Raw genomic sequence first — 18817 nt, 5'->3', positions numbered from 1 at the left:
ACACCTCTCCCACACACGTTAAGGGCTCTGATCCTAAGCTGAGGCCTTGCCAAACAAGCAGATTTCTTGGTTAGGAATTTGTGCTAATTCTGCTTTCTTGGCTGGAAAAAACAGAATCTTCAGCATTAAGGACAAGGCGCAGACCCAGGTTCAAAGGCTCCAACAATCACAGCCCAGCCCTTCTCTACTGATGATCATCTTCTGTCACAGGCTCTCTCCTCTCCTCTCCAGGAGTGCAGTGTATTATCTCCATCCTCCTATCATTCCCTTTTCAGGATGGGAGGTGCCTTTTACAGCTGAGAGGTATCACCAACAAAGCTGTTCACTCCTCCTTCACAGCACCCAATTCACCGCCACAACTGCCAGCTTCTTCCTGGGAAAGGAGCCTGAAGGATATTCCATAGTTTATCCTGGGTTTAATTACTTCTCACCTTGATTTCCCTGATGGATGCCTCTGTGTCAGCTGAGATGGACGTGTCCCCACTGCCTCTCCGTGAAGAAGTCCCGCCCAGAGAAGCCAAGGTAGCTGCTGATAAACTTGAGACAGTTCGTGCTCCCTAGGATCACACACAGATAAACCTGCTTAGAACTTTCTTTTCCAGACAAATCACGGGGTTTTAGATTTTTTTTTATACACACATTACACCAATCCTTGCACTTCTAAATTATGCAGTTTTGATTAAAATCAGACTAAGTAAAAAAAAATCAAAATCGAGATTTAACAAAGGAAACTAATGAGAAAATGCAGATCAGAAGTATTTAAATAATACTGCAATAGGATTTTGCATAATTTAGCCTTTAACTATAAATTCTTAATTGGACAAAGTCTTTAGGGGCTAGTATAAACCTGCCAGGCATTTTCAAAACTTGTAATAATACATTCTGTGGAAGCTCTGGAAGCTCCTCTCCTTTCTGGATATTTATTTACTCTGCAGCCGTGGCCACATGAACTATTCAACTGTACTCAGGGTTAATGTAGTAGCCTCCTCTTTTATTATGATGATTTATTTATTTTTACATAAATAACTTAGGTCTCATAACCAAGATCTAATAAACACACGCAGTATTTGTGTGGCTTGGCCTAAAGCAGTTTCAGCCAACTGCTGTTGAAGGTCACCTATTTAACATTGAGTCAGCAGGGGCTGAAAAGTTCATCTTCAAAAATCCTTTAGCAGAAGGCTCCAAAAATTCAAATTTTTGCCCCACAATCCATCTTAAAGGAGATTTCTGTACACCCATGGCAAACTCTACCTACCAAAAGGAATGAAGAATGCACTATTGTCAGAATAATTGATGAGATGCTTCTTACCTTCTCAAAGTCTTTTTCTGGCCTTTCCTCAATCTGTAAAAGAGAGATTGAGAAGGAATCATTAATAGAGTCAATAAAGGGTAAGAGAAAGTAGTAATATACCAGAAATGCCACCACATCCTCCCCCTCCCAAAAAGCAAGATACCAAGTTAGACTTGAAATCTAAAGTTTCCAACCTGTGGTAAATACTCCCCACTCAAGACAACAGGGACTGCAACTTCAGAGATCCAAGACTACAAAACTGATCCTTGAGTCAAACATCAGGGATCAGCCCAAAGTCTAAATAAATGGCTCTTTTAGGGTTTCAGTACTTCCCTGCAATTTACTAATTTAGAAGAGAGATCCTGCACTAAAACTAGTCTAGAAGAACCCAAACAGTGAGAAAGTAGCATTTAGGAGGACAGGAAATTATCATGGATGCAGACAGCTTAAATGTTTAAAAGTTACGGAATATCTCCATCTAAAATGGAACTAAGTGTAAAAAGGACTGAATGAAATGAAAAACTCAGCAGAACTCAACAAGTCCTGAATTCTTCTTGGAACATTCAGCACAGTCAAGATGGTTTCCCAAAAGACTCCTAGAAAATGAATGTCTTCCCCACACCAAGAAGAGTCTAATTGCCAAAGGGAATAGTGTTTTTGAAATGACTGGAAAAACAATCAGGACAGACCTGATTCAGGGGAAGGCAGGGGATAATTGAGGTTAAGTTGATAATTTCCATTGAAAACACATTCAAAAAACCTACATCTCTTTCTAATCAGTACACATTTGGCACAGTTGTTGGGGTTTTTTTCTTTGAATTATATAGAATAATACGGGGATGATCCTACTCATCATTTTTGATGCTACCAATGTTACCCTACTAAAAAAAATAATCCCAGAACTGAAAGATACCTGTTACAAATCAGCTTTTTACACTGGCATCTCACAGCTAAAATTCCCTACGAATTAGCATTAAGAAAACTTAAGTCTGAGGCTTTGAAGTAAAATAAGCCAGACTTAAAGCACTAGATCTAAACTTTGCAAAGACACTGAATACACAAAATATTTAGGGAAAACTCCCTCAAATCTCTGAATTTGGAGGCAATAAGAGAGGGTCATTAATGAAGGCAGACACTTAAACTCAGACCCAATGAACAAGAGTTGTGCAAAGAGCTTTTTATTTTCATGCCAGACAGCTCCAAGTGCTGGGTTTGGCAGCCTTCTAGCCCGGCCAAACACTGTGTTGTTGTTTATCAAGACAGCTGTGGCAGTGTCAGTAGTGGCATGTGATAAAAGATTAGTGTGTACACACACATCTACCTCTGGAAATCTGTGTACAGCCTTTGCAAAATCTGTCTTCCAGGGCACAACTAAAAATATTTCTTTTCCTTCAGCCATTTGCACAATGGCCTCTATTTTGTGAAACCAAGTGCAACCTCAGTTTTTAGCAAAATAAAGAAGGGAGCAAATATTGATATTGTTTTAATGATGCATCACATGAGTCAAATAAAAGCTTCCATTTACAAAGGGGAATGCTGAAGACAAGGTGGTGAGAGATACGACTACAGTGAGTATTTCTACTCAGAGCACCCATAACCACACCTATGAAGCCTGCTACACCTTTATTGCAAAACTATCTTAAGTAATAACTCTAATGGGGCATAATCTTTAATAATGAAAGCTATTGAGTAACATCTAAAATTGAGATGGTTAAGAAAACCAACTAGATTTCATTTTCCCTAGTGATGCCCTTGCACACATGCATCCGGTGCCATGAATGCCATACTCAGAGCAGTTTCTCCTCAAAACCAGTAACTATCCCTACCAATTTATTTAAATATTAACACTTAAAAACTCAAACAATTTTGAGAAAAGCCAGTTCCTCACACCAAAATAACACCCCCACATTACCTAGATGCCTCCTGCTACACGACACTTTTCTCAGCAAAAAGCCAGTCGGAAACCAGCAGCATTTAATTTTATGGTTGTATGGCAGTGATAAGCCAAAATCTGTCTTGTAGAAAGAGAGAAGCCTAATCTTAGGTTAATATTTTATTCAGCTTTCATCCTGCTCGTGTTTGGATAAATGTATTCACAGTATCACTCCTTTAAAAATATAAACTTTTCCTAAAGGAATCAGCCACTAGAGGGAACTCCAGGTTTCCAGCCTTCTGCCAGTCCCCCTCTGGCAGTTGATTCAGCAATAAATGAAACACTGAAAGGTCAGGAGAGAAATGTTTATTTTTATTTGATGTTGTACAGAATTCTTGCCCAAAACACTTACCTTCTGTATTAGCATTCAATCAAGAATACTGCTATTATTAAATAGGCTGAAAAGAACTTCTCCACCTTCACAGTACTCAGCACAGCCCTTCATAAAAATATCCTGGCTTTGGGACTTTTCCACACACAAATATAAAGGACTGACAGAATACTTGTCGGTAAAGGAGATTTAAAAAGGGATTCACCTAATGGTACCTTTAATTTACACAATACTACTACTTTTCATTTGCACAAGGGTATGGGTCTGTCTCTAATCACAGATTATCTTCCTCTTCACCAACAACTGGGGCAATTTGTACTTTAGTGCGTAAAAAAGCAGGAAAAGGAAGTAATTTTCCGAGGAACTCCAGCACGCACATCTTTGTTTTGGCTGGTCTCTGCAAAATAAGTGCAGTGGGACCAGAGTTCAGCCTCTTCTGACAGTGATTTCGGAATAAATCCAGAGGCACATTACAAAAATGTCAGCAGTATCAGAGCTCACCACAGCTGGAAACATAACATGAGCAAAGCCACCCCACAAGCCTTTATATGGATAAAGTGCCTGTTTTCCATAGATTAAAAGGGTTAACCCTTGAAGCTCTTTGCCACCAGTGGAGTGTCCAGGCCAAGATGAATCTCTGCAGCACTACCACAGAGCATCTCACCGAACACACACCTACTGCAAGTAAAGGGCTCTTATAATCAACAAAGACCAGGACTGAGGCACAGTTTCCAGCTTCCAGGCTCCTGAACAAGCCTGGAACTCTTCTGTCTGTCCCAAGCTCAGGTATCAGAACAACTTCAGTGTTCAGCACGTGGCTGTCACTGCCCAGGTCCAGCTCAGATCTTGCACTTAGCTCAACTTCCTCACGAAAGCAAGGGGGTTTTTTGGTGACAAATCAAATTAAGATCATTTCCTGCCCTTAAAGCAGCACAGCGCAGCTTGAAATAGAAATATGGCCCACAGCAGAGGAAAGTTGTTAGGCTAGAGCTGAACACGGGATGGTATCTACAAAATCTGGAATTAAAAAGCAGAAAAGAGGTACTGCAGTCAGTACAACCCCTCCTACAACCCCCATCTTACCAGTCTGATCAGCTGGGCTGGGGCAGGCAGTAACAGAGCTCCTGCTGTTTCTCCAACGAGAGCCACCTTAACTCTAGCAATTAGCAACAAGCCTTTCACAGTCAGCAGGGGAAAACCACTGCTGAAATTTGTCAGGTCTGAAGAGGGTTTGTGAGAAGAATCTTCTCTCAGGAATGAGTGCTATGCCAAACGTCACTGCCTAAACAAACTTATCAGTCCCAGAAATGCAAGTTAGCACTGCAGCAAATCCTCACTCCAGAGGGGCCCAAAGCACATCCAGACTGTCAGAGGCAGGGCTAGGATACAACCTACCCTAAACCTTCAGATACAGAGAAGGCAAAGCTTCACAAGTGCCTCCATCAAAGTTAGGTCTGTCAATATCTTCATTTCATTTCTGGTGAGAACATGATGAGCTTCTGTCAATGGTCAAAGGTGTTCACAACTGGGCATTGATGTATGACCTGAGCACTGCATGTATGACCTGGATGTATGGACACAGTGGGGAATGAGAGGCTGGAGAGCAGCAGGGACATGGGGATCCTGGTCAGTGGCCAGTTGGATCCGAGTCAGCAGTGCCCTGGAGCCAGGAGGGACATCCCTGTCCCAGGGGATCAGGCCCAGCATGGCCAGCCAGGCCCGGGAGGGCATTGTCCCACTCTGCTCTGGGCTGGGGCAGCCTCGCCTCGAGTGCTGGGGCACTTTTGGGTGCCACAATATAAGAACAATATTAAGCTGTTAGAGATTGTCCAAATGAAGAGGGGGGAGCTCAGGAGACTGAGGGGAGAGCTCATCATGGCCTGCATCTTCCTCCCCTGGGGCAGCTCCCACCTCTGCTCTTTGTGGCCACAGACAGGACCCAGGGAACGGCTGGAGCTGTCCCAGGGGAGGATCAGGCTGGATATCAGAGAAAGGTTCTTCCCCCAGCGGGTGCTGGGGAACTGACCAGACTCCCCAGGGAATGGGCATGACCCCAAGGCTGCCAGAGCCCCAGGAGTGTTTGGACACTGCTCCCAGGGATGCACAGGGTGGGATTGTTGGGGTGTCTGTGCAGGGCCGGGAGCTGGACTGGATGATCCCTGTGGGTCCCTTCCAGCTCAGGATATTTCACAACTCTATGTGCTCGGGCTGAACTCCAACTGCTTGTGTTGCTGCCTGAGCCTCCAAAATAAGGGAGAGACCCAGGATGAGCCATCATCTTCTCACCATAGCAAAGTGTGCCCTCTCCTCTTGTTTTGCCTGCCTTGCCTTAGAAAGCCTTCAGATAAATACTACTGCATTCTGAGTCTGTTCCAGATTTAGAAATAATTGCTTTTCACTCGTAGCTTCTTAATTTAAAAAAGAAAAATAACAAAACTCCTGCAATTCATATTAAATTGGCCCAGCTCTGCCAAAACACGCGAGAACTCAGGCACAAGACTTACCCCCATCTGTACAGAAATATCTGATGTTTGCTCTCAGTAGTCTTAAGATCTGTACTTTATGTGAGGATGGTTTAATATTAAACAACGTATTTGCATATCTGTAGTAACTGCAAGGACAGCAGATAATTACCAGTGGGGATAACATGAAAAATGTTAAAGACAAATAAACAAACAGCAAACTTCATTCAGATACAGTAAAATCTTAAAATAACTACAGAGACAAATAGTCACACATTGTGTTTAAGTATTTCCCTGCCTGTGACTGTATCACCAACATGGTAACAAATGAGAACACGGGCTGGCAAAGCTGTGCACAGCAGGAAAACTACTGCAGGAAAACTGCTGCTGCTTTTTGCTCACTGTTCAGTGAACAGTGATAGAAGGGGGAAACAACATGCTGAGAAAAAAATTTCAGAGCTGCGGTGACAAGCTGTTGTATGCTTTCATTTAGAAAGTTCCATGGAATCATTCTCCACTCTCAAGCACCTGACTGAAAATGCTACCCGAGCACTTTGAAGCCTGTCAGTAAAAGTGACCCCTCACTCTGAGCTACAGGAAAAGCAATATCTGTTTAATACAGGAAAAAAATATTATAATCACAAGGTGCTGCTGGATTGACCCCGTGTAGCGTTAAGAACTTTTAGGATCAGCTAGACTCACTGTGACATTAACTCTCTGCTCTTCTTCAAGGTGACAGAGATAAGGGAAGCTCTTCACACCGGGCAATAAACCACTAATTGAAACAAAAAAAGGTAATTTAAGGAGTGCCTGTTGTCTCCCTGCAGAGCAGATTCAGCGTGGTGCTGACACATCAAACCATCTCCAGCCACTTGCATACCAAGAGGCCAAAGTGCAAGCAGAGAATTTAAAATTAAAAAACCTCCCTTGCACCTCTCAGCATCCGTGACTCCTGTAAGCAACTTGCAGCAATGACTCAGTTGGAATACAGAAAACACCTAATAGAAACCAACTGCAGTGTGTGGGTACCCAGTTCTTATTACCTTTCCAGAATTTTAATGGAATCCCTGTTTATTCTGATTAATTTTTGCTTTGGGGGTAATTGAAATTCAGTTTGCAAAGCCATTTTAGAAGTATTACTAATATATTCTGCAAGAACTCATAGCTCAGGGACTCAGGTTCAGGGGCTAATTAAAATACTGATTTATTTTTAGCTCACCAGCTGCCATACATTATCTGATGAAAATCCCTCTATTATGAATGTACTCTTGGAACACCAAAACTTCAGAGCACACAGCTCTGTTCTGTCAGTTTTCAAATGGCAGCCTACAAAACTCACTCTCTGTGGCAAATTAATGTTATTATAGTTTAGTTTACTGTAAGCTGCATGTTTCCTGTACGAGACATCCTACTGCACTCAGCAGCTGTCCCCAGGCTTGGAAAAAAATCAGGGAAGATACTCAGAGCTGTAAACAGCTACAGAGAGGAAGAGCCACAGAGAGAAAGCATAACGTGCCATTAAAAAAATTAAAGACAGAAATGCCCTAAAAGCAAGGGATGGACAAGCCTTTAGCACCTGAGCCTTGTTCAGCCACAACTTCTGCTGGGTACTTCTTACCCTTCCAGCACTTCACCATGCTAAAGACTGCAGTGTCTGGCACTCCACAGTCCCACAAAGATGTTCCAATCCAGCCTTTCGAGAGCCCTGCAGCTTTGCACCAAAATACTGCTCACTGGAGAGAAACAGAACTGCTTGAATGCTGCAACTAAGAGTTTGGGTTTCCTGCTCCCCCAAAGGAGACACAGCACTTCCATCAACAACCCAGTCTTTTCCACAATAACCTTGCTGTGCTTTATTCTCAATTTGAAGCAAATATGGCATTGTCATGAGAGTCCAAAGCATACTTTTTATTGTAAAAACATGTGCATCTGCACAGAAATCACTTCAGTTTTGCAATTTCTCCTCTGGCTTCTCTGTCTTAAGCACTGCCCAGGAGGTCCAACTAACGCCCTAAGGAACTGCCTCATGAGGGATAGTGACCTCTCTGTACACAAAAGACCTCGAAGAAGAGAGGAATGAAACAGCTGAGGGACAAAGAGAAATAGAGGAGCTCACCACTGGACTGGCCCGAGCAGAGCTGGCTCTGGAGGATGCCCGAGATCCCGAACCAAGGTAGCAGCTGTACTCGGAAGGCTGCCGCAGGAAAACCGGGAGCAGCAGGCAGAGAGAAGAGAAGAGAAAGGCATCAGAAGTGGGAAGGGAAGCAGGAGAGGATGTAGAGCATCACATCTGAAATTCGTTAAGGAGATGGTTACATGCAGCTGGACAAAGGGACAGCAGTGAAAGTCAGAGAACAGACTGTTAATGTGAAAATTAAGGCAAGCAGTAATTCCATTGGCAGTTCAAGTACAGTTTTGATTCAATTCTTAGAATACTAATGATATATTTTAATCTCTTCAGGTACCAGTCACAAGTAAACAATTCAGTTTCTCTACAAAAGGCTTAATCCTACTACTTTGCAAGAGCTCTGAGGCTCTGTGGTGAATCCCTTCCCCATGCTCCCCAACGTTGCGCACATATAAAATTAATTCATGCTCCACAGGCCAAAGGAAGAAACATCCATCTATGTGGGGATTAAAGTAAAAACTGAGACCAGCTCAGAGACTAAGTATCTCTCCTGGTTTTCCAGCACCTGCAGTCCTCATCTCCTGCCAAAGAAAGTCTTTTAGCTTTTTTTTAAAAGGAAACATCTAAGCAGAGATGCAGGACAGGGCTGGCTGGTTGCTGACAAGGACAAAGAACGTGTCTACACTGTTTTATTTCCAGAGGTTTTAATGCAGTGAAAGTGGAGCAGGGAAGTGAAAGTTTAAAGTGTCAGGGAAACAGAACTAGAACTCACTTTGGAAATAAAGAGTTTATTTTAGAGGTGATTAGGACTGCTTCTCAGATACAAACACAGAAATCTGAAGAATTATCATACTTTGGAGATGCTGTGGGGCTTTTTAAGGCTTTTTTATTAAGTCAGCTGGCCACTACAGGAATCCCTGGACTCTTCAGCTTTACAGAAACAGCCAGGCATTTACCAGGCCACTGCAGGGCTGCTCCATCATCTTTAGTCACAGTAACAAAGCAGCACAGCATCAACTGAAAATTAAGCTTCCAGCACTAATAAATGGTGAGAGGGTAAGCTGGAAATAACCCCAGCTAGAGCAGAAGCACAAGGTCAGCCACTGACCACAAAACATTCCGTGCAAGGTGCACAGCCCTCAGCGAGCCCTCGGGCAGGGCAGTGTCCTTGGATGCACCCAGAGAGGGGCCCTGGCATCTCCAGAGGAACTGTGGCTGCCCCATCCCTGGAATGTTCAATGTTGGATGGGGCTTGGACCGAGCTGGGATAGTGGAAGGTGTCCCTGCCCAGGGCAGGCGGTTGGAACAAGGTGGCCTTTAATGTTCCTTCCAGCCCAAACCGTTCTAGGATTTTATGTCTTAACACTGGCTTTGTGCACCTGATCTTCATTTCAGAGGTGGGAATATGCACAATGTAAAACTCTGCTGCACATTGTTCACAGCTATTGCCAATCACACAGTAACTCCTAAAGACAAAAAAGACTGAAGTAAAAATACAGGGTTTGTTTGGTCACCACACTGTTTTTTGTTTAACAAAAGAAGGGTTTAGAATACATTTTTAACACTGATAAGTCCCCTATTAATGTTTCCAGGCCCTATTTATTCCACAGCTGCTCCCTGTGCATTGCAGGGCTGACTATGGAAGTAAGTAGCTGTGACCAAGCAAGGCCACTTTCAGCCTCACCCCCTGCATTCACCTGCTCATCCAAAACCACGTTTTGGGAACAGCCAGCCAAGTGACACTCCCTCTCCACGTTAATAAGGTGCAGAGGCATTAAAATAACCACAGTTGTTGAGATGAGGCCGCTCCCTCTGAGGCAAAGCCCTCCTGTTTCAACTCTCTCATTACTACAGGCAGCAGGAACTGGAAGGGCTGGGTTACACACAGGCCTCCAAATACCTGTGGCACAGGCTGAGATGGGGATGGAGGGAGGGGAAGGAGCCCCAGTGTTTTAGTCAGTGTTCCCTGCTCAAGCACTGACAGCCCGTGAAAAACCTGCAAACAGGTTTTTGGGCTGTAAATGATTTCTCACAGCTGTGAATCAGTGGGATGGCAAGAGGATGGCACAGCCCTTGAAGGACCAACAAGGGCTTAGTAAGCATTCTTGAAAGTGTTTCCTCCTCCAAGCTAATAAAAATGTAATGTTTAAAGTAACATCAATGCTCTGCCTTGAGGCTTTTCACTCTTACGGCCTGAGATGGTGTTTATTTGTTCGCTGGGTTTTTTTGGGTGGGTGGGTTTTGCTATCATCAGTGAAGGGGATGACAGGCAGAAAAAGCAGCAGGCCCACAGAGGAGGACTTAAAAATCAAAAGAGATTGGCTTTTTTTTTTTTTTCCAGGTGGACACAACAGCAGCAGATGGACTACCTGGCCCAAGCACTAACAGAGGAGAAGAGGTGAAGGCATTTTCTGCCTTTTAATCTGTAAATAGACTTCTGGAGTTTCTCTTTTTTGAAAGGAAATAATTTATATGGTCATTCCTCATACTATTGCTCCCCATCCATGACAGAGCCCTCCACTCTCAGGAACACGTATTTTGGAGGCACTGTCACATATATGAATGTAAATCCAAGAAACAAAACCAAGCAAGCCATATCTTCACACAAATCATTTAATTCACAATGCTTATGTGGAATTGATTTTTAAATTTTTGGCTGATTATTTTTTAAACTTGTATTTTTCTCAGTTTTGAAAAGAAGAATAAAGTCTCAGGGAGGGAAAGGACTTCATGTATGGCCTTTCCAAGGTGTTTTATCTGCAAACCAAGCGCGAGGCAGAACTGGATTCCCTGTCCCACAGAGGGGTGAGTTCCCATTGATCACCACTCATTATTTCATGGAAACCCACGGGAATGGTGCTCCCACTTCTGCTGCCTACAGCAGCAGGCCCTGGATGTCACACAGCCCGTGTAAAACGTTCCTCAGCCCAGCAAAGGACAGACACAGAGCAGGGAAATGCAGAAAACCTCTTACAGCGCGGGAACTGGGGGCACTATAGCGCCGGCTCCCGCTGTAAACGCTCTCCTCGTACACAGACGCCTACAATTAAAACACAGAGTCAGCACAGGAGTGGCAGCTCAGGCTGCAGAGTCACACATTCACCAAGGACACGTGGCCGTGAGCAGGACGGGCAGGACTGGGACATCTCCGGTGTGCAACCACAAGCAGCATGCGAGGGAAGATCCAAGGCGACCTGGGGAACGCCACGGGACACGTTCAAGGTCCGACACACCCCGCAGGCCATCGCACCCCATGCGTTCCTAACCCTTCTCCCAGGGTTTCAACTCAACAGTCACCTTAACACTTCCACTGCCTATCCACACAATGGCTACATCAATTCTTAAACTGTTCCCATCTGTTTCACCTTCATTGCTGGTGCTGGCAGTGAGAGGAAAAGCTCCCACCTGATGAGCTTCGCTTACCAGTCAGAGTTTGGTAAATTAATAAAAGAGGAGGAAAATGTGTATTTTAAGACTGACTCCAGTCTAGCACAGAGATCTATGATTCAGGAAACACAAGGGGAGTAGGAAATTCTACCTTTAAGCTTTGAGAAAAAATTCTGAGAAGTTCATTTTAAACAAGAAGGCAGGAATTTGTCTAAAAAAATTTGTGAACAGATTTTTGTTAGTTGTTAAGCAATCAGAAAGAATTGATGTTGCCTCTCTGTCCTGCTCCTGCTAATACACCAAGGAAGACACCTCTCTCCACACGGACACAACACCCGTGGCAGCATCGCAACCCCACAAGCACAGTCCCAACAGGAATCGAAGGAAGGATCAGCAAATCCAGGTCTGCACAAACAGCATCACACACGTGGCATTCAGATGGATGGGACACCAGGGTGTGAGACAAATGCACCCGACAGGAATTGCAGACAGAGGCAGGGGACAACATGTGCATGGCTGGGGGGGAGTGGCTCTGGTGTTGGTGTTCGGAGCATCAGCACAACAAACCCTGTAACTCCTGGCTGGCAGGGCATCGCTGTACAGCAGGGAGGGCTGAGGGAGACAAGCACAACACTTTTTTTTTCTTGGCAGAGAAAATGAAACAAAAAAAAGGCACCTACAGCAGAATTAAGCCTCTTGGTGAGAGATTAGGATCACTACACTACAACAGAAGGAAACTCCGTACAGAGAATATTAGTCATCTGCACTATAAAAGCATTAGATCTCAGCTCCCAAAGAATAAGAATACCAAGCAGACACGTGCATTTCCTACAGGAAGGGAGGACACGACAGTGTGCAAAAGAAAACCAGCATAATTTAATTTTAGGTTGTTAAGCTGTTACTGTCTCCCACATGTTTGTGTACAGGAGCGAGAAAGGGGGTTTCTCCTCACTCCAACTAAAGCCAGAAAAAGAGCTACAGAGAAGTGCTTCAAGATACACACTCTAAGTGTTTCACACAGCTGTAAGATCATCTCCTGTGTATTTTATTATTCACAAACGCAGAGAAAATCCAAATAATTCAGGAAAAAATCACAAGTGCTTCACTCAGAGCAGCTTGAAACAAGTGTTAGTAACCATCCTCCCCCGAGATGCAGCAGTTAAACAAACTCAGAGCACTCGCCGTGTCTGGCAGAGCTGGTGCAAGAGAGACTCCAGCAGTGATCCCCAGCCCAGGGCTTGCAGCCAGGTCCCACTGCCAGTGCCCCACTCACACCCCTGTGCCGTGTCCCCAGGCAGGAAGGACCTGGAGCACTGCTGGAGCTCTGCTGGCACTGGGCTGGCCGAGCTTTGCCACACACAGGGGATAATCCAACCTCCCGGGGATTTTACAGCTTCACTGATGTTCTTCTGGCACTCTGGGAATGGCTTCCCTGTAATTTCATGTTGTACAGACCGCATTGTCTCAAGCTCACCAGATTGACATGCTACGCAGAGGAGCTGCCTCAAATAGAGAATTTCAGGTAATTAAGATTTCCCTTCTTTTTCCAGACCTATTGAGGCCAATGGCAGACAAGGAAAGGGAGGAGCAGCAAAGGAAAACTGATTGTGCTCATTTGAAAACAGTTTTCCATTACTCATTCCAATCTTAAAAGGTCTGATTTGTTTGGGGTTTAAGTTTCACTAAAAAGAGCTACAGAGACCAAATTGATTCCTAAGTACAGGAGGTTGTATTATCCAAACAAAGTCCAGGCCAGGTGAAGCCAGAGGGCAACAGACCCAATTTCCATTTTGGGAAGGAAGTTGAGATGTGGAAGCATAGCTGCTGCTGGGGAGACCCAGGTCAGAGTAGTACGAAGCCTGCATCAACAAACAAAACAAAAAATAACTCCTGGAGAACTCAGCTTCATTCTTTATTCCTTTAAATGGGAAGCAAATGTAAATTAGGTGATTACAAACGGCAAGCAGTCTAAGTGGTCACAGATGCAAAAGGAAGAGAGGACTGCATTAAAGCTGTGAGGATGTGTGAAAATTGTGGGACCTTTCAGGCACTGGAAAAATGCACTGGCCAGAGAGCTGGTCAGCTTCCTCCTGAGATCCTGAGGAGTTTATGCCCTGTTAGCTACACCCCCAGGAGAAGATGAGACCCTGGGAGATAGAGAGCAAAGCCAGGGACCAAAACTGCTGGCTGTGCCCAGCAGGAAATGCGAGCAAGCCACTGTCAGATATGGCAAGGCTGAGTGGGGAGATAACTCCTCGTTGAGAAGCGAGACTGTGCACATTAAACACCTTCTTTAAATTAAACACCTTCTTTCCCTGCTTTCTACCTTGCATCCAGTCATCCTTGCACTTTTGGTCCACTTAGGGGATCTTAATGAGGAATGGTTGCTGTGAAAGATCTCACACCTTCACCTCCTTAGCTACTCTCCAGAGCTCTGCATTTACAGCTATACCCTGACACCTTTCCTCTCTAGACATTTCTCATGGGGGTCTAGACAGCCAAGGTTCTCTCTGCTTTCAGCAGTCAGCTCCTTACTAGCCCTGACTCATCCTTGCTTCACCACTGTGGTCCATGGAGGTGTTAATTTCTTCACAAAGGAGGGAGACCTGTGGCAAATCAAAGAAACTTGTTTGCTTTCCTCTCTCACAGCAAGCAAACAGATGTTTGGATATGATACAATACCCACAGGTACAGGCTGAGGGTAAATCATTGTCTGACCTCAAAAAAAAAACCCTAACCCAAGAAACAACCAACCCAACAAACTAAAACCCCCCCAAACAATGCCTGTAAAATAAGACTTTTACTGAAAGGAAGCCTGAACTGAACTTTAAGAAATTATTTTCATTCCTACTTAGGGAGTTTGCAATCTGCACATGGACTATCTGAGCACATGGCATTAATCACATCTAAGGGATCAAGCCGTGACACTGCAAGTGCAGTGTCCACATGGAGATCAGTCCATGCTGTGACTTAAAGCTGGACACGTACTTTGGAAACAGCCATTGCCAGCAGGTCCATCGCTTCCCTGCTGGCCTGAAGAATTTTCCTCTTTTTCATTTTTCCTTCTCCTTTATGATTCAGCTTGGCCTTTTTGGAGAGAATATTCCTAAAAAGTGAATGCCAGCCAGGCTGGCATCAATTTGGTTTGAAGTTTCAGCTCTTCTGAGTTACCCCCAAACTTTCCTCCCCCTCCTAATTAATGATTACTCCAAACAGCAATGGAACTACAAGGAACTAACGATGTTGCTGTAATTAAGCTCTCCTCAGACTAAACCCTCACGCTGAAAACCCTAATTCCAGGATGATTTTAAATTATTTAAATGGAAACCAAACAACTTCTTCTCCCTGGATGACTTTCTTGCAGATGTTTTGCTCTCCCTGCGGTCCTTGGAGCACTGGAGTATGTCAGCAAAGAGTAAGAACATCATTTGTCACCAGTGCTACAGAATAAAGTTCCTTGAACTCGTCAGATGGGCCAGCAAGAGTGCCAGCAACAGGACAGGCTGTTTTCTTAGCAGTTCAAGCAACAGTATTTCATTGTCTTTTATCCACATAATGCCAGCTAAATTATCTGGCAGCGACAATTTAAAATGGACGTGAAATAGCAGGTCCTGTTTCACTGTTTATCCAGGCGCCTGCTTAACTCCGTGCCTACAAAGTAACCCCCTGAACTCTCTCTCATGTTCAGCGTGTATTGCTTAAACACTTGGCTAAATGGAGGCTTAAAAGGAGTTTATTTTTCGCCTAAACACTGAGCTTTAGGCTTCATACCACTAAGTTTCTTTAGAAGCCTTGATAGCACAAAGATCAACAGGCTCTGAGCTTTTGTCTGGCTTTGTTAAAATAAAGAGGAAAAAAAAACCAAACCCGAACAGTTCCCCCTCTGACCCCAGGCTGTGCTTGGACAGCCCCTTTAAATCATTTGCACAAACCCCAATATTTAACAAAGCCAGGAGCTGCTGTAAGTGACACACAACACTTGTTGAGCTGGAACAGGAGGGAACATTGTGACCTACATCCTCACAATGCAGTTAATAATTAAGCTTTTTTGGACTAGAAATAAAAGTTCATCAATGTTAAGTAGCTAAGTGGGAGCACTTGCACTGGGCTCTTCACCTCTGTAGGCGTTTCCAGAAACCCTAGGATATGGTTTATAGAGGAAAAAAACCAAACCAAAGGCATTTAGTTAAGCAAACTTCAAATAAACAACGCGCATTTGGGGAAAATTCAAAATCCAAAGTCCATTTTAACTATGCAAATCTCAAGGCATGGACTAAATTAGGAGAGTCAGTGCTAGAGCACGGCGTGAACACCTTGCAGAGGTTGAAAAGCACTCATTCTGTTTCCAGCACGTGGAAATCTTCCCTGCCAGTGCTGTACAATGTAATTTTTACCCAATTTTGTTTTACAAGTTAAAGCAGTTCTGGCTTTCAAGTTCTTTCTGTACCAATTTCAGAGACTCCCCTTCCCACTCATGGCCTGATTTTTGATTTTTTTATTTCTCCCAGACAGCTTTTTGCTGCACCTCCAGTGTCTGACAAACTTCAAACCCACAACATGCAAGACAGGAAAAACCTGCTTCACTGCCGAAAAGAATTTGCTAATTAGGTAAATCCCATTAAATAGAGTAATAGAATTTTATAGCAGCAGAAATCATCTACTAACCCTGCTAGATTTTCTACTCTGGGATGATCCATACACGTCTTCCTCATAACCATTGGTCTGTTATGGAAGGAAAGGAAAAAAAAGGAAAGACAAAAAAGGAGAGAAAAAAAATTGACGTAGACCCCAAAGGGAGTTTTTAAGCAAATGTCATCACTTATGAAAAGCAAAGGCAGAGAGAGAACTTTTCAAAGATACACCAGGAACAGGAGCAGTGCGGGATTAGGTCATGATTTCAAACACGAGGACACGAACATTTGTGTCAATACCTCTGTAACAGCCAAAAATGTCAAGGATACTCCTGCTTGCCCTTTTTGATCCCTTTTTTGCCTCCCCTATTATTACTGGTCTATATTCAAACACTCTGTGAAGGGAATAGGGGACAAAAAGGGGACAAAAAGGAGATTAGAGACTTGTATCACCATACCTATTTATACCTCGGGCAGCTAAGCAACTAAAAAGCAGCAAATTGTAGTAGAAGAACTAATTCTATTTGAGAAATCCAGCTTAGTAAACATGCAGTGCTGTATAAATTCTCTTCTTTTTGATTTTGAGCATCAAAATTAAACCCAGACAGTGGCCATCTGCCATACGTCAGGATTCTGCAGCAGTCTGAGGGCTAGTAAGAGATTTGGGAGGGCTCAGATGTCCTCCCTGGTGTCTGGAAGATGTTTTCCCTCAAAGGAGGAAAAACAAACAGGCCCAGAAGGACTGTTCCATAAACAGGGTGAGGTGCTTCAAATCCCTATGGCAGCAGTGCTGGGAATAAAACAAAACAATCACAGTGACTCAGTCCTTAGTCTGGGAAAGTGGTGGTGAAGAAAAGAGGACAGACCCAAAAGTCACCTCAATCGATAGCATTAAAAGCTCAGGTTTCCCCAGCAATTCACTGTTCTGGTATCACCTCACAACGAGCCCTGGTTTAACACTGAAAACAAGGAAGCACTCTGTGTATTTGGGGCGGGGTTTAGTGAAAATTTAATTAGAATTTCTATTCAAATTAAGTTTTGAAGTCCATGTTTTAATGCGTCCCCGAAATGAAAATCCACTAGAACCAATCTGAATCAATTTCCAAGAGAAATATTTATCATCTACTATACAGCAGCTTCCATGAAAAAATTAAATTAACTTAGAAGTCAGTTCAGAGCCAAGCTGGGAAAGCTACTTCTGGGAAAAGCTTAGATTCTCTATTGAAATGCAGTATTATCACCCCAAACAGAAGGCAAACATCCAAGTTTCTTTTCTTTCAAGAACTGATTTCAAATACTGCTGTAGCCTTCTCACACAGCTTGGCTTCTTCCCAGTTTTCACCAGGTTTTTTTTTTTCCAGGCTCCTTGAATTTCTCGAACACTCCCCTGAAGAATGGTTAAAATGGATCTCCAGCAGCTGAGGGCAACGCTGCAGCTCAGCCTCAGCACCCTGTGCAGACCAATTACCTCCACCACCCCTTTTATTGCTACACTGAGGAATTGTCTGCCGTTTTCAGCTGTGTAATATTGACTAAATGTAACCTCAGATCACTATCTGAACCATCCTATTACTTTGTAATAGTACCTTCATTTTTCCCAGATGTGGTATTCCTCATTTGTTTTTACTGTTATTCCGTTTTGACAAGTTGTCTCCTGTTTATCATCAGTATTTTCAGTCTAACCTTGCATGAAACTGCCTTCACTCCCTGCACTTAGACAGCCAGGCAACACAGACTCCTGGGGAACTGCTTTTCCCTGCTTAAAAAACCCAGATGATGCTGTCTTAGATGGGAATGGATCCTTCCCAGCTGTCTCGTTTTCTAACAAAGTTCTTTTCCAACTGTACATTCCTTTTCCAAGAATGAGATCTGGCCCAAGGTTTCACTTGATGTCACGCACAGACACGCCAAGGGCCCTACAGTCAACTTACAGTAACATCCTTTATGCCCTGAAATAATCACCCTGCTTGGAACTCCAGTTGAATTGGCATGATGAACTTTCTAGGAGCCCAGGTTAACTGGTCATCACTTCACAGTTCAGGCCCTTCTACAGGAATCTGCCTCATTTGCCCTGTGGCTTTCAGATTTCAGCCTGAAGCCCCAGAGCTGAGGCCATTTCCCCTGCCTCTCTGACCCATCCTCTCCAGAAACCTCTCCAGTGCATATTTTTGAGGGCAAATGCTCCAGGCAGCTCTTGGAGAGCAGGGTCAGTTTTATCAGACCTCGCTGACCTTTGTTCTAGGCTACGTTTACATGCAAAGCATCTGACCCTACCCCTCATGACAACTGGAACAAATAAAAAACTGCATACTAGAGAGGCTAAAATGACTCCATTTTACTTCTTGTCCCTTCAGTGACCCTATTCCTCTCTGTATTTTCTTCTTGCTTTTGACAAAGAAAACCATTTCACTGCCATTGTGTCCACTTCTCCTTGTAATGTTTTTTACCTCAGGCTGTGGCTCGTGCTGCTCCTTCAGGCTTTCTCAATCCAACATCCAACTTCCAGCCCTCAGCAAAATCCTCTGCTCATTTCCAGTGTGCCAAAGAACCCCAACCCAGCCTCCACCTGTGATGCAGAGCCTTCCCTCCACAGAAATACTCCTACTTTGCCCTCTCTCATATCCTCTTTGCCTCCCTGGAATAGCTCTCCATAA

General features: G+C 43.9%; 1 protein-coding gene and 1 long non-coding RNA gene across 22 annotated transcripts in view; one reads left to right on the top strand and one right to left on the bottom strand.

Annotated features, from left to right (window-relative positions):
- Positions 1 to 18817, bottom strand: part of LRRFIP1 (LRR binding FLII interacting protein 1) — a 102922-nt gene that overhangs the window by 21838 nt on the left and 62267 nt on the right. For 7 of the 21 annotated variants that reach the window (XM_048308589.1, XM_048308580.1, XM_048308584.1 and 4 more), the window contains 7 exons: positions 16198 to 16254; positions 13311 to 13391; positions 12100 to 12144; positions 11120 to 11185; positions 8134 to 8211; positions 1310 to 1342; positions 432 to 557 (listed from right to left, as the gene is read on the bottom strand). In XM_048308589.1, coding sequence (XP_048164546.1) covers positions 432 to 557; positions 1310 to 1342; positions 8134 to 8211; positions 11120 to 11185; positions 12100 to 12144; positions 13311 to 13391; positions 16198 to 16254 — 486 coding nt within the window. The remainder of the gene's footprint in view (positions 1 to 431; positions 558 to 1309; positions 1343 to 8133; positions 8212 to 11119; positions 11186 to 12099; positions 12145 to 13310; positions 13392 to 16197; positions 16255 to 18817) is intronic. The other 14 variants (XM_048308585.1, XM_048308602.1, XM_048308588.1 and 11 more) reach the window with 9 other exon arrangements.
- Positions 12732 to 18578, top strand: LOC125328263. Its single transcript, XR_007204631.1, has 3 exons — positions 12732 to 13054; positions 16041 to 16140; positions 17525 to 18578. It is a non-coding gene; the product is annotated as an uncharacterized LOC125328263 (long non-coding RNA).

Source organism: Corvus hawaiiensis, chromosome 7, assembly GCF_020740725.1.
Source record: "Corvus hawaiiensis isolate bCorHaw1 chromosome 7, bCorHaw1.pri.cur, whole genome shotgun sequence".
NCBI lineage: Eukaryota > Metazoa > Chordata > Aves > Passeriformes > Corvidae > Corvus > Corvus hawaiiensis.
This window is presented reverse-complemented; position numbering and strand designations above follow the sequence as displayed.